Genomic DNA, 15,476 nt, shown 5'->3' on the forward strand with positions numbered 1-15,476 from the left:
ATGATACATTTTTATTATAATTTAATTTTAAGCATCGTTCTCCATGTTTGAAAATAATTTAATAGGTCAACTATGTTTGTATCGACTACCAAGTAATGGTGTTTGAAATTTCTACTTAAACTTTTGCATTTAATGATGTTTGACTTAGATAGTAACCCAAACAAATGGATAAGGACATAAGGTAATCATGGTGATATCACTTTCGATACCATATTTTCAGATCTTGATCTAATTAGGTTAAATTTGTATGATGAGACGTTTTTCTTTTCTAATTCTTGAGCATTGTTCTTTACGCCTAAACATTGTTTGATAGATCAGTTCTGTTTGTTTTAAGTACCGAGTGATGGTGTCCCAAAATTTATGTTCAAATCTTTGCATTTAATGATATTTGACTTAAATAGTGTTCCAAACAAATAATTTTTGTTATATTTAGCATCGTTCTTTGTGCCTGTTCATCGTTCTTTGTGTTGACTACATAGTAATAGTGTCCAAAATTTCTATTTTAACCTAGTTGTGTCGATCAGCTTAAATAATAACGTAAACTTAAATATATTTAATTAAAAATTTTATTTGTTCTCTCACATTCCTTATAATTGTTTTGGTAATTTGGATTACAAATGACACCTTGGAACCTTAGCACATCAGAAAAAAAAAATGAATGATAACAAAGAGAACTCAAGATGGACTTTTCATCCCTTTGTCATGTTTAGGAAACATGCTCCTCAGCTGAAGATAATAGAGACAAATGTAGCCTTAAAGAACACATGACTCACTTTTCCACATTTCCTCAAAATCTTCAAAGGGTAATCTCCCTCTCTCTCTCTCACTCAATTTGGCTTAACTGCTAAGCTAAACATTGTCTTTCTCGCATTACTTATTTTATGATGGCCAAAGATCACACACTATATAAAAACTTAACATGCACCCAGTTTTTTTCATCAAAAAAGCATATTCCTCTAACCAAAATTTCAAAATTCAACGATGGCCATCCACACTCTCCTCTTCGCCTCACTTCTCATATTATCATTAAGTCTTTTCTTATTCTTAAGCATTGTTCTTTACGTCTAAACATAGTTTGATAGATCTACTATATTTGTGTTGACTATCGAGTAATAGTGTCCAAAATTTATGTTTAATTAGGTGTACTTCGTACAATGATACATTTATTTCTTTATTTTTGAGCATCGTTCTTCACGTCTGAAGATAGTTTTATAGGTCAACTATGTTTGTGTCGACTACCGAGTAATGGCATTCAAAATTTCTACTTAAACATTTGTATTTAATGATGTTTGACTGAGATAGTAGCCCAAACATATGGATAAGGTAATCCTAATGAGTGATGTGTGGTAATTTGACTTTAAATACCATATTTTCAGATCTTGATCTACCTAGGTTAAATTTGTATGAAGAGACATTTTTTTTTCTTATTCTTGAGCATTGTTCTTTATGCCTAAACATAGTTTTATCGATCAGTTATGTTTGTTTTGACTACCGAGTAATGGTGTCCCAAAATTTATGTTCAAATCTTTGCATTTAATGATATTTGGCTTAAATAGTGTTCCAAACAAATAATTTTTGTTTTATTTAGCATCATTCTTTGTGTCAGATCATCGTTCTTCGTGTTGACTGCTGAGTAATAGTGTCCAAAATTTCTATTTTAATCTAAGTGTGACGATTAGCTTAAATTATGACGTAAATTTAAATATATTTAATTACATTTTTTATTTATTCTCTCATATTCCTTATAATTGTTTTGGTAATTTGGATTTCAAATGGCACCTTGGAACCTTAGCACAACAGAAAAAAATGAATGTTAACAAAGAGAACTCATGATGGACTTTTCATCTCCTTTTCATGTTTAGGAAACATCGCTCCTTAGCTGAAGATAATAGAGACAAATATAGCCTTAAAGAACACATGACTCACTTTTCCACATTTCCTCAAAATCTTCAAAGGGTAATCTCTCTCTCTCACTCAATTTGGCTTAACTGCTAAACGAAACATTATCTTTCTGGTATTACTTATTTTATGATGGCCAAAAATTACACACTATATAAAACTTAACATGCACCCAGTTTTTTTGATCAAAAAAAGCATATTCTTCTTACCAACATTTCAAAATTTAACGATGGCTATCCACACTCTCCTCTTCGCCGCCTCACTTCTCATATTCTCATTCATCGAGTCGAGCTGTGGAGGAAACAAAGATAAAGTCTTCACTGGACTCCAAAATTCACTCGAGGTCACCGCTAAACCCGTACAAGATAGCGTAGGTTTGTGAATTTGTCTTGTCCTTTTCCTTATAAATCAAACTCTCTATTAGCTAGGCTTTAAACTAAGAGAATTGACCATACTTGGATATGTTACCTATTTAATTTATTTTAGAAATCGTTATTGCCATATATGTATGGCTCCATCCTTTTTAAAATGACTTGTGCCACTAATACATTTATAATAAATAAAATTATACATCTATCTATTCTAGTATTCTTCTATACTATTATTGGACTCATGTATTTCTTTAGTTCTGGAAGCCGGAAAAGATATGGTGACAATTAAATGGAAGCTAAAGTCGTCGGCCAAAGTAGATGCCGATGATACTTTCAAGAAAATCCAAGTCAAGCTTTGTTATGAAGAAGTGCCAGACCAAGAATCCAAGTCAAGAACCAAGATCCGAGCACCAGACTGCTCAAGAATCTCTTATGAAGAAGTGCCTAGGCTTATGCTTCTCTCAGGGAGTGGACGTTGTTTGACTCTATGCTTTGTTCCTCATACATTGCGACTAAGTTGAAGAAGACATGGAGCGATCACGGCATGGGGTTTGAACTTATGATGCTCTATCTTTGAACAAATTTGGATAAACTTCGATCTGTGATGCAACAAGCAATCAAGGTTCAACGAGCATTGATGCACCAGAAGGGTTACTTTGTCAGAGTTAGACCAAGAAGACTACACTTGAGAAAGAGAGATAGGAGATAAACTTAGCTACCAATCAATCACATGGTCTAATGGAATGTTAAGCGTAAGGAGTCCATTCGTTGTAACCAGTCGGGAAGATAAATGATAAATCTAAAGAGAAACACACAATGTCTTTGAATAATACCAAGACACCATTGGAGGAGAGAAACCAGGGTATAATAAAGATTAAACTATGTAGGATCTTAAAATATTTTCCATAAAAACCAAAAGGGTCTTGTTAGTAGAACAAAGCATTCGGTTGAATCCAAATCTAAGAAAGAAGAAGACTAAAAGACTTAAGTTGTCCTAGAGAAACACCAGATCCACTACTCGAACGCCCACTTGTTCTCATTGCGAACCTCCTCTTCTTCCTCAGGTGAGTAATCGTTCTTGATGTTGAAGTGAGCACGCATCTCGTCTGGCGTTTTTCCTTTCATCTGAGCAGCCACGGCCTTGCACGTAAGGTCAAGAAGTCCACTGATGTTCCGATAGTTAGCAGCCTTTCCACACACACACGAAAAAAAAAAACACAACATATCAATCACTTACAAAATCAACAACAACCCTAAGGAACAGAGTCGGCAAACCTAAAATCCCAAATCAAAAAATAAAACCCTAATCCAAAAGAACATCAAAACCAAAAACATAAAGCACAAACCAGGATGAGATCAAATAGACTAGGCTGATCGATTTTGAGGAATTCGGTATCCCAAGTATTAAGCTCACTGTTCTCAGTGTTACCACAAAAATCCTTGTCAGCGCCGTCAGCCTCAGCGGCGGCCTCAGCGGCGGCCTCGACGTGCTTCTTACAGTACTCAATAACCTTAGCCAAGATGGCTCCGGTGACATTGGGAAGGGGGATTCCGTTACTGGCGCAGTTGTCCTCGATCATGTGCTTAATCGTCTGGGACTCAACAGCTACGGCTTCGTCTACCTCGAAGATTTCACCGTCGGAGCTCTTTAGGATGATCTTGTTGGACGCCATAGTCTCTCGTTCGTACATAGCAAACAAAGGAAGACGCGGCGCAGGCGATTGATATTATAGTGGTCACAGAGGAGGTTTTGGGGAATTGGGGTTGAAGGAGTTTCCTAATCCCTAGTATTTATACAGATCGATCGGTTTATTGTTTTTTAAGTAAACCTAATTTTTTTTTTTTTTTTTTGACAATAAACCTAATCCTTTTTATTAATGGAAAAGTTAAAATATATGGTAATATTATTGAAAAGATATATGGAAATATTTATTAGATTTCCAAAAAATTGATCTTAGTTGTATTTTATATCTTCCTTTGATTATGTTATTATTAATATGAAAAAGGAACAATATTTTATTTTAAGAAAAAAATAAGAAAATCTATTATGCATCCAATCACATATTTAATGGAATAATACTTAATGTACAATATATGTCTAAGATGCAACAATTAATTGCAATATATAACTCTAGATATATTCAACTTGACATTTAATATTTTAAATGATTTGTGTGAAATTTATTAATTCTATGTTATTCAATTATAAATTTTAAAAAGTCTATTAAAACCTACTGTTATTGAAATGATGATTTAAAAATTTACTTTAAAATATATTGTTATTCAAAACTATTTATGGATTTGGATTTTAATGATTATTAGGGATTATAGAATTTGAAATGATTTGTTTAGTTAAAAATGGTTTTAAGTGAAAATTTAATATCTTTTACAATGAATCACATCAAATTCTCTAAAATCATCAAAAACATTTAAAATTTCATTAAAAATCAAATCAGCTAAAATATTAGATTGAAAACACCCGGTTAACTACATACAATATTTCTCATTAAAAAAAAAAAAAAAAAAACTACATACAAAAGGCCAAACAAGTCATCCATTCAGTTACCAAAATTAACGGGGAGGTTATTCGTCGACAAGAAACAGCATGTAGTTTTTGTAAGGAGTAAGAAAACTACACGGTTTGTAAGAAAATTCACAGTTTCAGATGTCGAGTTTTCATGTTTAGCTGTTGTCTCTGCAATTAGCCAATTTGCGCCTCTTCCCTCTGATTCTGCTCACTTCTGCTCGTTCCCTTATCCAATCCTCGCGGAGCTATATTGTTGTAAGTCCGTCGCTAACTATAATTTTTTTCCATACGACTTCCGTTTTCTTTCACGATCTATAAGCCGAGATCGAGCATTGACTCTACGATTTGTCATTATACTTCTGCAATTGCATTCTTTTACCCTTTTGTTTTGTGACTTTTTCAACTTAAGTGTTGAATAAAAGGGCTCTGCTCAAATTTTGTGAGATCAGAAGAAACTTGTTGTCAAGTGCTGCTACTGAACAGGCTTTTCCATTTTGTGGCATCTAAGTTTTGAAAAATCGTGGCTTTTTGTGATTCACTATGACTGTCTTGTTGTGTGCTTACATAAATTCTGATGTTTACAGACCAATATAGGTTATAATGGGTTCTGCAGTTAGACAGCCACTCTTCTCGTTTGGTGTTATAGCTGATGTTCAGTATGCTGATATTCCAGATGGCCGCTCCTTTTTAGGTGTTCCTAGGTATTACAGGAACAGCATACTGGTCCTACAACGAGCTGTTGAAACTTGGAACCAACATGGAAACCTCAAATTTGTTATTAACATGGGTGACATTGTTGATGGTTTTTGTCCCAAGGATCAGTCTTTGGCTGCCACTAAGAAACTGGTCCGTGAATTCGACAAATTCAATGGTCCTGTTTATCATATGATCGGCAATCACTGCCTCTACAATCTCCCCCGTGAAGAGTTGCTTCCGTTGCTGAAGATCCCAGGTCGTGATGGCAATGCTTATTATGATTTTTCACCAACTCCCGGCTATAGAATTGTGGTGTTAGATGGGTATGACATCAGTGCTGTCGGATGGCCACATGACCATCCTAAAACAATCGTTGCATTGAAGATACTTGATGAAAAGAACCCAAACTCGGACAAAAATAGTCCCGAGGGGCTTGAGGATGTTGCGAGGAGATTTGTCAAGTATAACGGTGGTGTTGGGGAGGAACAGCTGCAATGGCTTGACAGTGTGCTTCAGGATGCATCAAACTCAAACCAGAGTGTTATCGTATGTGGGCATGTGCCTATGAGCCCCGGTGTGGCATCCAAAGCTGCCTTGTTATGGAACTTTGATGAAGTGATGAGCATTATACACAAGTATGACTCTGTCAAAGTTTGTTTGTCCGGACACGATCATAAAGGAGGATACTTTGTTGATTCTCACGGTGTTCACCATAGATCCTTGGAAGCTGCCTTGGAATGCAGGTACGTATTCGTTTGGATATATCGATGTATATGAGAACAAGTTATCTCTTGTTGGTACTGACCGGATGCAAAACACTGATTTTGAGGATTTGAGTTTTCCTGAATGATCATATATATCTGAAATGCAGAATTTGTAATCCTCACCAATCCTTATTTATATGATGATTATTTTGTAACGATCAGTTCTTTATTATTATACTTCCATATGGCTACACACCTATGTACTTGATCCATTGCAAATAAGACGGATTCAACTGATTGGATAATATACGTTATTTTTATGAAGAAGTTTTTTTATTAAGAAATCTATATCATATGTTCTGTGTTGGATTTAGTTATGCAATTAAAGGAAGTCTCTAGCGAAAGGTAAACTTTTGTAGTGTTTTGCTGAATTTAGGTGTACTTCTGTTTCAGCTGATTCAGTGGAAACAAAATAAGAAATATAGATAATGTTTTGTCTTCATTGTACTTAAGATCTTTTATTAGTAACGGTTAGCATAACTATTAGTATTGTTATGTTGATTAGATCAAGTATTCAGCAGATACTGGGTAGTAGTATTCTGTATACTGAAGCTGATCAAGGGATTTGAAAAAACAAACTCAATTCATGGAGGCAAGTGATGATAAGGGCGCTAAATGGAAGGAATTATTGATACTTGTTTATAGCTGACTGCTTGGACTATGGGATAAATGATCTTGATTCAGATGAATGTGTGATCGAATGGTCTCTACAAGGCTCATGCGTTCGGTTGCATTTAAGTAGCAATTGCATTGTCCCTGAAGATACATGAGTGATGATGATACTAAATGTAGTAATTCTCTAGGAAGAATGGAAGTGGTAACTTTCTTGCTGAATCTTTTTGGTGAGACTACCCTACAAGAGAAGTTCTTATTTGAGGTCAAATCGAATGATACGCAGTTGTAATCTGGTTTATAATATTCTCAAGTCTTTGATTTAAAACTGCTGCCTAAACCAGCTTCATATAGAGAATTTAATTGGAGACTGCTTTGGCTAGCAAAGTTAGTGAAAGTATTTGTTCTATATAGTATATTTAATCTAGTACATGAATGTTTTTAATGGACCAACAAATACGCTCCTAAAAGTGATATGATCCTAAATTACATGGGACTCTCTCAATGTTATGGAATCTTCACACATAGATTGCAAGTGCATAGTTGTGTTGCGTTAATGCTTAGAGATCAATCATAGAAAATAAATATTTTATAACATTTTAATAGGTCTAAACATAAGGAGTGAAAAAAAAAAAAAAAACATATAGATAAGGTAATCCTAATGAGCGGTGTGTAATGTAATACCAAATTATGGATTGAGATTTAAGTAGGTCTATATGATGAGATGAATTTTTCTTTTAATATTCTTGGCGTTTTTCTTCGCCTTTGCGCATAATTTGATATTTCAACTATGGTTGTGTTCACTATCGAATTAATGTGCCTAAAATTCTTATTTAACCTTTCATATTTAATGATGTTTGGTATAAATAGTTGTACAACATATCGATACAGTGATTCTAATGAGTGATGTTAGTAATATGATATTGGATACCAAATTTCTGTATTGGGATCTAATTAGGTTTGATTCCTACAATGATACATTTTTTATTTATTTATTTTTAGCATCGTTCTCCGTGCTTGAAGATAATTTTATAGGTCAATTATATTTGTATCGGTGTTTGAAATTTCTACTTAAACTTTTGCATTTAATGATGTTTGACTTAGATAGTGGCCCAAAAATATTGATAAGGTAATCCTAATGAGTGATGTGTGGTGATATGACTTTAGATAACATATTTTCAGATCTTGATCTAACTAGGTTAAATTTGTATAATGAGACGTTTTTCTTTTTTTATTCTTGAGCATTGTTCTTCACGCCTAAACATAGTTTGATAGATCAATTATGTTTGTGTTGACTACCGAGTAATAGTGTCCAAACTTTAAATTTAATTAGGTTTAATTCGTACAATAATACATTTATTTATTTATTTTTGAGGATCGTTCTCCACGCCTGAAGATAGTTTTATAGGTCAATTACGTTTGTGTCGACTACTGAGTAATGACGTTTGAAATTTCCACGTAAACATTTGCATTTAATGATGTTTAACTTAGATAGTGGCCCAAACATATGGATAAGGTAATGTTAATAAGTGATGTGTGGTGATATGACTTTAGATGCCATATTTTCAGATCTTGATCTAACTAGGTGAAATTTGTATGATGAGACATTTTTCTTTTCTTATTCTTGAACATTGTTCTTTACGCCTGAACATAGTTTGATAGATCAACTATGTTTGTGTTGACTACCGAGTAATGGTGTCCAAAATTTATGTTCAAATCTTTGCATTTAATGATATTTAACTTAAATAGTGTCCCAAACAAATCATTTTTGTTTTATTTAGCATCGTTCTTTGCGCCTGATCATCGATCGTCGTGTTGAATACCGAGTAATAGTGTCCAAAATTTCTATTTTATATGTCGATCGACTTAAATAATGACGTAAATTTAAATATATTTAATTAAAATTTTTATTTGTTCTCTCACATTCCTTGTAATAGTTTTGGTAATTTGGATTACAAATGACATCCTTGAACCTTAAAACAACAGAAAAAAAAATGAATGATAACTAAGAGAACTCAAGACTGATTTTTCTTCCCTTCGTCATGTTCAGGAAACATCGCTCATCAGCTGAAGACAATAGAAACAAATATAGCATTAAAGAACACATGACTCACTTTTCCCCATTTCCTCCAAATCTTCAAAGGGTAATCTATCTCTCTCACAACTTGGCTTAACTGCTAAGCGAAACATTGTCTTTTCGCAATAGTTATTTTATTATGGCCAAAGATTACACACACTATATAAAGACTTAACATGCACCCATTTTTTCATCAAAAAAGCATATTTCTATTTAAACCTTCAAAATTTCTACTTAATGGCTTTCAAATTTTCTACTTAAACCTTTGTATTTAATGATGTTTAACTTAGATAGTGGCCCAAACATATGAAAATCCTAATGAGTAATGTGTAATGATATGACTTTAAATACCATATTTTCAGATCTTGATCTAATTAGCTTAAATTTGTATGATGAGACGTTTTTCTTTTCTTATTCTTGAGCATTGTTCTTTACGCCTAAACATAGTTTGATAGATCAACTATATTTGGGTTGACTACCGGGTAATGGTGTCCAAGATTTATGTTCAAATCTTTGCATTTAATGATATTTAACTTAAATAGTTTCCCAAACAAATAATTTTTGTTTTATTTAGCATCGTTCTTTGTGTCTGATCATCGTTCTTCGTGTTGACTACCGAGTAATAGTGTCCAAAAATTCTATTTTAACCTAGCTATGTCGATCGGCTTAAATAATGACGTAAATTTAAATATATTTAATTAAAATTTTTATTTGTTCTCTCACATTCCTTATAATAGTTTTGGTAATTTGGATTACAAATGACACCCTGGAACCTTAGCACAACAGAAAAAAAATGAATGATAACTAAGAGAACTCAAGACTGATTTTTCATCCCCTCGTCATGTTCAGGAAACATCGCTCCTCAGCTGAAGACAATAGAGACAAATGTAGCTTTAAAGAACACATGACTCACTTGTCCCCATTTTCTCCAAATCTTCAAAGGGTAATCTCTCTCTCACACACAATTTGGCTAACTGCTAAGCGAAACTTTGTTTTTCTCGCATTACTTATCTTATGATGGCCAAAGATCACACACTATATAAAGACTTAACATGCACCCATTTTTTTCATCAAAAAAGCATATTCCTCTTACCAAAATTTCCAAATTCAACGATGACCATCCACACTCTCCTCTTCGTCTCACTTCTCATATTCTCATTCATCGAGTCGAGCCGTGGAGGAAACAAAGATAAATTCTTCACTGAGCTCCAAAATTCACTTGAGGTCACCGCTAAACCCGTACAAGATGGCTTAGGTTTGTGAATATGTCTTGCCCTTTTTCTTATAAATCAAACTCTCTATTAGCTAGGCTTTAAACTAATAAAATTGACCATAATTGGGATATGTTACCTATTTAATTTATTTTAGAAATCGTTATTTCCATATATGTATCTCTCCATCCTTTTTCATCAACATGCACCCAGTTTTTTTCATCAAAAAAGCATAGTCCTCTTGCCAAAATTTCAAAATTCAATGATGGTCATCCACACTCTCCTCTTCGCCTCACTTCTCATATTATCATTCATTCTTTACTTATTCTTAACATTGTTTTTTACGCCTAAACATAGTTTGATAGGTCTACTATGTTTGTGTTGACTACCGAGTAATAGTGTCCAAAATTTATGTTTAATTAGGTGTAATTCGTACAATAATACGTTTATTTATTTATTTTTGAGCATCGTTCTTCATGTCTGAAGATAGTTTTATAGGTCAACTATGTTTGTGTCGACTACCGAGTATGACGTTCGAAATTTTTACTTAAACCTTTGTATTTAATAATGTTTGACTGAGATAGTGGCCCAAACATATGGATAAGATAATCCTAATGAATGATGTGTGGTGATATGACTTTAAATACCATATTTTCAGATCTTGATTTAACTAGGTTAAATTTGTATGATAAAACATTTTTGTTTTCTTATTCTTGAGCATTGTTCTTTACGTCTAAACATAGTTTGATAAATCAGTTATGTTTGTTTTGACTACCGAGTAATGGTGTCCCAAAATTTATGCTCAAATCTTTGCATTTAATGATATTTGAGTTATATAGTGTTCCAAACAAATAATTTTTGTTTTATTTAGCATCGTTCTTTGTGCCTCATCATCGTTATTCGTGTTGACTACCGAGTAAAAGTGTCCAAAATTTATATTTTAACCTAGCTGTGTCGATCAGCTTAAATAATGACGTAAATTTAAAACTATTTAATTAAAAATTTTATTTGTTCTCTCACATTTTTTATAATTTTTTTGGTAATTTGGATTACAAGTGACACCTTGGAACCTTAGCACAACAGAAAAAAACTAAAATGAATGATAACAAAGAGAACTCAAGACGTACTTTTCATCCCCTCGTCATGTTTAGGAAACATCGTTCCTTAGCTGAAGACAATAGAGACAAATATAGTCTTAAAGAACACATGACTCACTTTTCCCCATTTCCTCAAAATCTTCAAAGGGTAATCTCTCTCTCACGCAATTTGGCTTAACTGCTAAGCGAAACATTGTCTTTCTCGTATTACTTATTTTATGATGGCCAAAGATCACACTATATAAAAACTTAACATGCACCCAGTTTTTTTCGTCAAAAAAGCATATTCCTCTTAACAAAATTTCAAAATTCAACAATGGCCATCCACACTCTCCTCTTCGTCTCACTTCTCATATTTTCACTCATCCCTTCGAGCCGTGGAGGAAACAAAGATAGACTCTTTACTGAGCTCCAAAAGTCACTGGAGGTCACCCCTAAACACGTACAGGATGGCGTAGGTTTGTGAATTTGTCTTACCCTTTTTCTTCTAAATCAAACTCTCTATTAACTAGGCTTTAAACTAGAGAATTGACCATACCTGGGATTTGTTACCTATTTAATTTATTTTAGAAATCGTTATTTCCATTTATGTATATCTCCATCCTTTTTAAAATGACTTGGGCCACTAATACATTTATAATAAATAAAATTATACATCTATCTATTGATCTATATTATTATTTGGTAATCATGTATTTCTTTAGTTCTGGAAGCCGGAAAAGATATGGTGACAATTAAATGGAAGTTAAAGTCGTCGGCCAAAGTAGATGCCGATGATACTTTCAAGAAAATCCAAGTCAAGCTTTGTTACGCACCAATCAGCCAAGTTGATAGACCGTGGCGCAAGACTCACAACGAGCTCTTTAAGGACAAAACCTGCCCTCACGAGATTGTATCCAAGTCATATGACAAGACCCCTCAATCACTTGATTGGACCGTCGATCTCGATATCCCCACTGGAACCTACTTCGTACGTGCCTATGGAATTGATGGAGATGGCCAAGAAGTAGCATACGGGCAGAGCTCGGACGAGGGAAGGAAGAAAAATCTCTTCAGCGTTCAGGCTATTAGTGGTGGACACGTGTCGCTCGACATAGCATCCATATTGTTCAGCATCTTCTCCGTTGTTTCTCTGTTAGTGTTCTTTGTCAAGGAGAAGAAGAAGGCCAAGTTAGAGCAAAGGGAGTGAGTGGATTAATAGCGATGGGGGGGTTTTGTTAAGTGAGTTGTGTGGCTTTTATAAATGGTCGTCTTTAGTTTTGTTTGGTTAGAAGAAATATATATTGTTCTACTTTCCTTCCTTTTTCGGTTGTTTTCGTGTATGCATTATTTAGACCAGTTGGAACCAAGTCGAATCGTACGGTATAGACTTCCGCCGCATGGAAAAAGGGTTTTTAGACGTAAGACAAAGCTCACATGACTACATGAGATGAATATATATTATCGGATTTTAACATTGGTTTAGAATTTTCTAACAAAATAGTTAAAATATTTCAAAATAATCGTAGGATTAACAAAAACCCAAGTTGGCCATATATATTTCATTGCATATTATAGAACCAGATAAAAGATAAAAGTTCTCCTCAAGATCTTTTCATACTATACAATTTATCTTAATTTATCTTAGAATATATATATATATAATTAACATCGTTCACTTGTGAACAATAAACATTAAGAAAAAGTTCTAGTCAATTATTTGGCATCAAACCTGGTATCATAGCCNTTAAAGTCGTCGGCCAAAGTAGATGCCGATGATACTTTCAAGAAAATCCAAGTCAAGCTTTGTTACGCACCAATCAGCCAAGTTGATAGACCGTGGCGCAAGACTCACAACGAGCTCTTTAAGGACAAAACCTGCCCTCACGAGATTGTATCCAAGTCATATGACAAGACCCCTCAATCACTTGATTGGACCGTCGATCTCGATATCCCCACTGGAACCTACTTCGTACGTGCCTATGGAATTGATGGAGATGGCCAAGAAGTAGCATACGGGCAGAGCTCGGACGAGGGAAGGAAGAAAAATCTCTTCAGCGTTCAGGCTATTAGTGGTGGACACGTGTCGCTCGACATAGCATCCATATTGTTCAGCATCTTCTCCGTTGTTTCTCTGTTAGTGTTCTTTGTCAAGGAGAAGAAGAAGGCCAAGTTAGAGCAAAGGGAGTGAGTGGATTAATAGCGATGGGGGGGTTTTGTTAAGTGAGTTGTGTGGCTTTTATAAATGGTCGTCTTTAGTTTTGTTTGGTTAGAAGAAATATATATTGTTCTACTTTCCTTCCTTTTTCGGTTGTTTTCGTGTATGCATTATTTAGACCAGTTGGAACCAAGTCGAATCGTACGGTATAGACTTCCGCCGCATGGAAAAAGGGTTTTTAGACGTAAGACAAAGCTCACATGACTACATGAGATGAATATATATTATCGGATTTTAACATTGGTTTAGAATTTTCTAACAAAATAGTTAAAATATTTCAAAATAATCGTAGGATTAACAAAAACCCAAGTTGGCCATATATATTTCATTGCATATTATAGAACCAGATAAAAGATAAAAGTTCTCCTCAAGATCTTTTCATACTATACAATTTATCTTAATTTATCTTAGAATATATATATATATAATTAACATCGTTCACTTGTGAACAATAAACATTAAGAAAAAGTTCTAGTCAATTATTTGGCATCAAACCTGGTATCATAGCCAAGACTAGTAAAATGGATGAAGAATTTTTGTTTGTTGGTTGGATCAAGTCACGACCAGCTCTAGCCATCTATAAACAATCAAGTTGGTGCTGCAGAACCCAAATTATATGAAATATTTATGGGAGTTAACTTAGGGTTAAGGAAAAGTCATTTGGTATATTATTAATGGTGAAGAAGATACTGAAGACTTCTACAGTTCTACTCAGAATAGAATTTGATTTAACAACTTGTTAATTACAGAGATTTAATAAATTTTATGGTCATCTCTCATCTAATTCGGTCACAAATATTTTATTGGGTTGTGCTACTGACTATTGCCATAGACTGCTTCGACTTTTCTTCAACAATATAACATATCGCATACTATCTAGTAACAAGAAGCCACACTTTCGAGTTACTCGAAACTTTGTAGAATAAAAACGCACATATTCATAAATTAGGTTTCTAATGAATAAAGAGATGCGCCAAGTAATTTGCTTAATGATCTAGAGTACACAAACGATGTATATTATGATTCGTTCAAACTATATACAGTAGTATAATTTAACATTTAACCACAAAAAGAAAAAACTATACAGAACCATTTAAAAAAAAAAAAAAACNATCTTCTCCGTTGTTTCTCTGTTAGTGTTCTTTGTCAAGGAGAAGAAGAAGGCCAAGTTAGAGCAAAGGGAGTGAGTGGATTAATAGCGATGGGGGGGTTTTGTTAAGTGAGTTGTGTGGCTTTTATAAATGGTCGTCTTTAGTTTTGTTTGGTTAGNTCATAACCATCATTTTAGTCTTAATCATATACCAATTTCTTCAATTCTGTTTTCATTTATTATTAATATTATTATTATTACTTTTCATTTTCAACAATTAACCTGAAAATTTTAGTGTATTATTAATTTATTATTGCGGAAAAATACTAAAACGGAGCTGGGGAATCCCGCCTATTCTCGGAGGAAAGGGAAAAATCTAAAAATTGAAATTGAGAAATTTCTCTCTCAGCCTTTTTTTTTTTTTACCCAAATCCAGAGAGAGAACACACCACGACGAGCACGAGCATGAGCACTCCCATGGAGATTGCCGAGCAAACCCCTATGCTTGAGGAGGATACGATTACTCTTCCCAACGCTTCCATGGATGTCTCCTCTCACCAAATTCACACTGAATCCACGACTATCCCGGAGCAAACAGCCGTCGCAGAGCCAATCGCTACACCCAATCCTCCTCCTCCTTGCCTCCACGAAAACAAATTCCTCGTATCTGGTACATCCAATTCTCCTTCCTCTCGCTTTTGGATTCGATTATAGTTTATGAATTCATCCTCTTTCAAATCTCTGTGTTTCTCTCTCTCTAGTGGAGGTCTGCTTAAAGCCTTCAAGCACGGCTCGTCTAGAGGATGTGCAGAGAGCTGTTGAACGGTTTGTTAATCATATTTTCTTTTTGTGCTTCTATTCTAGTGGAGGAGTTTCTGATTGGAATAGCTCTTGTGTTTGTTGTTTCTTTTTATTTGGTTTTAATGGGGGGGGGG

The 15,476-nt window shown here is 34.2% G+C and overlaps 5 protein-coding genes across 7 annotated transcripts in view; 4 read left to right on the plus strand and 1 right to left on the minus strand.

Annotated features, from left to right (window-relative positions):
* Positions 1,499–13,537, plus strand: LOC109127062 (high-affinity nitrate transporter 3.2-like). The gene is made up of 3 exons (XM_019231307.1): positions 1,499–2,273; positions 2,526–2,566; positions 12,981–13,537. Exons 1-3 carry the CDS (start codon positions 2,066–2,068, stop codon positions 13,422–13,424), a joined length of 693 nt encoding a protein of 230 aa, XP_019086852.1. The 5' UTR covers positions 1,499–2,065; the 3' UTR covers positions 13,425–13,537.
* On the minus strand, positions 3,035–4,077 carry LOC104717804 (SKP1-like protein 4). Its single transcript, XM_010435434.2, has 2 exons — positions 3,617–4,077; positions 3,035–3,458 (listed from the first exon to the last, which is right to left on the minus strand). The coding sequence occupies exons 1-2, from the start codon at positions 3,959–3,961 to the stop codon at positions 3,285–3,287; spliced, it is 519 nt and encodes a 172-aa protein (XP_010433736.1). The 5' UTR covers positions 3,962–4,077; the 3' UTR covers positions 3,035–3,284.
* On the plus strand, positions 4,943–6,460 carry LOC104717803 (manganese-dependent ADP-ribose/CDP-alcohol diphosphatase-like). Its single transcript, XM_019231306.1, has 2 exons — positions 4,943–5,052; positions 5,382–6,460. Exon 2 carries the CDS (start codon positions 5,398–5,400, stop codon positions 6,268–6,270), a length of 873 nt encoding a protein of 290 aa, XP_019086851.1. The 5' UTR covers positions 4,943–5,052; positions 5,382–5,397; the 3' UTR covers positions 6,271–6,460.
* On the plus strand, positions 9,928–12,556 carry LOC104717802 (high-affinity nitrate transporter 3.2-like). Of its 2 annotated transcripts, none has more exons than XM_010435432.2 (2): positions 9,928–10,201; positions 11,959–12,556. In XM_010435432.2, the coding sequence occupies exons 1-2, from the start codon at positions 9,961–9,963 to the stop codon at positions 12,441–12,443; spliced, it is 726 nt and encodes a 241-aa protein (XP_010433734.2). In that variant the 5' UTR covers positions 9,928–9,960; the 3' UTR covers positions 12,444–12,556. The 2 variants fall into 2 exon arrangements, with proteins under 2 accessions (XP_010433734.2, XP_010433732.1); XM_010435430.2 differs by lacking the exon at positions 9,928–10,201 and adding an exon at positions 10,208–11,712.
* LOC104717805 (pachytene checkpoint protein 2 homolog) overlaps positions 14,916–15,476 on the plus strand; it is a 3,482-nt gene continuing 2,921 nt past the window's right edge. Inside the window, exons 1-2 of one of the 2 annotated variants that reach the window (XM_010435435.2) lie at positions 14,916–15,211; positions 15,303–15,366. In XM_010435435.2, the coding sequence (XP_010433737.1) occupies positions 15,007–15,211; positions 15,303–15,366 (269 nt within the window). In that variant the 5' untranslated portion in view covers positions 14,916–15,006. Of the gene's footprint in view, positions 15,212–15,302; positions 15,367–15,476 lie in introns of those variants that run through there. The other variant, XM_019231183.1, reaches the window with a different exon arrangement.

This window comes from Camelina sativa, chromosome 10, assembly GCF_000633955.1.
Source record: "Camelina sativa cultivar DH55 chromosome 10, Cs, whole genome shotgun sequence".
NCBI classification, from domain to species: Eukaryota; Viridiplantae; Streptophyta; class Magnoliopsida; order Brassicales; family Brassicaceae; genus Camelina; species Camelina sativa.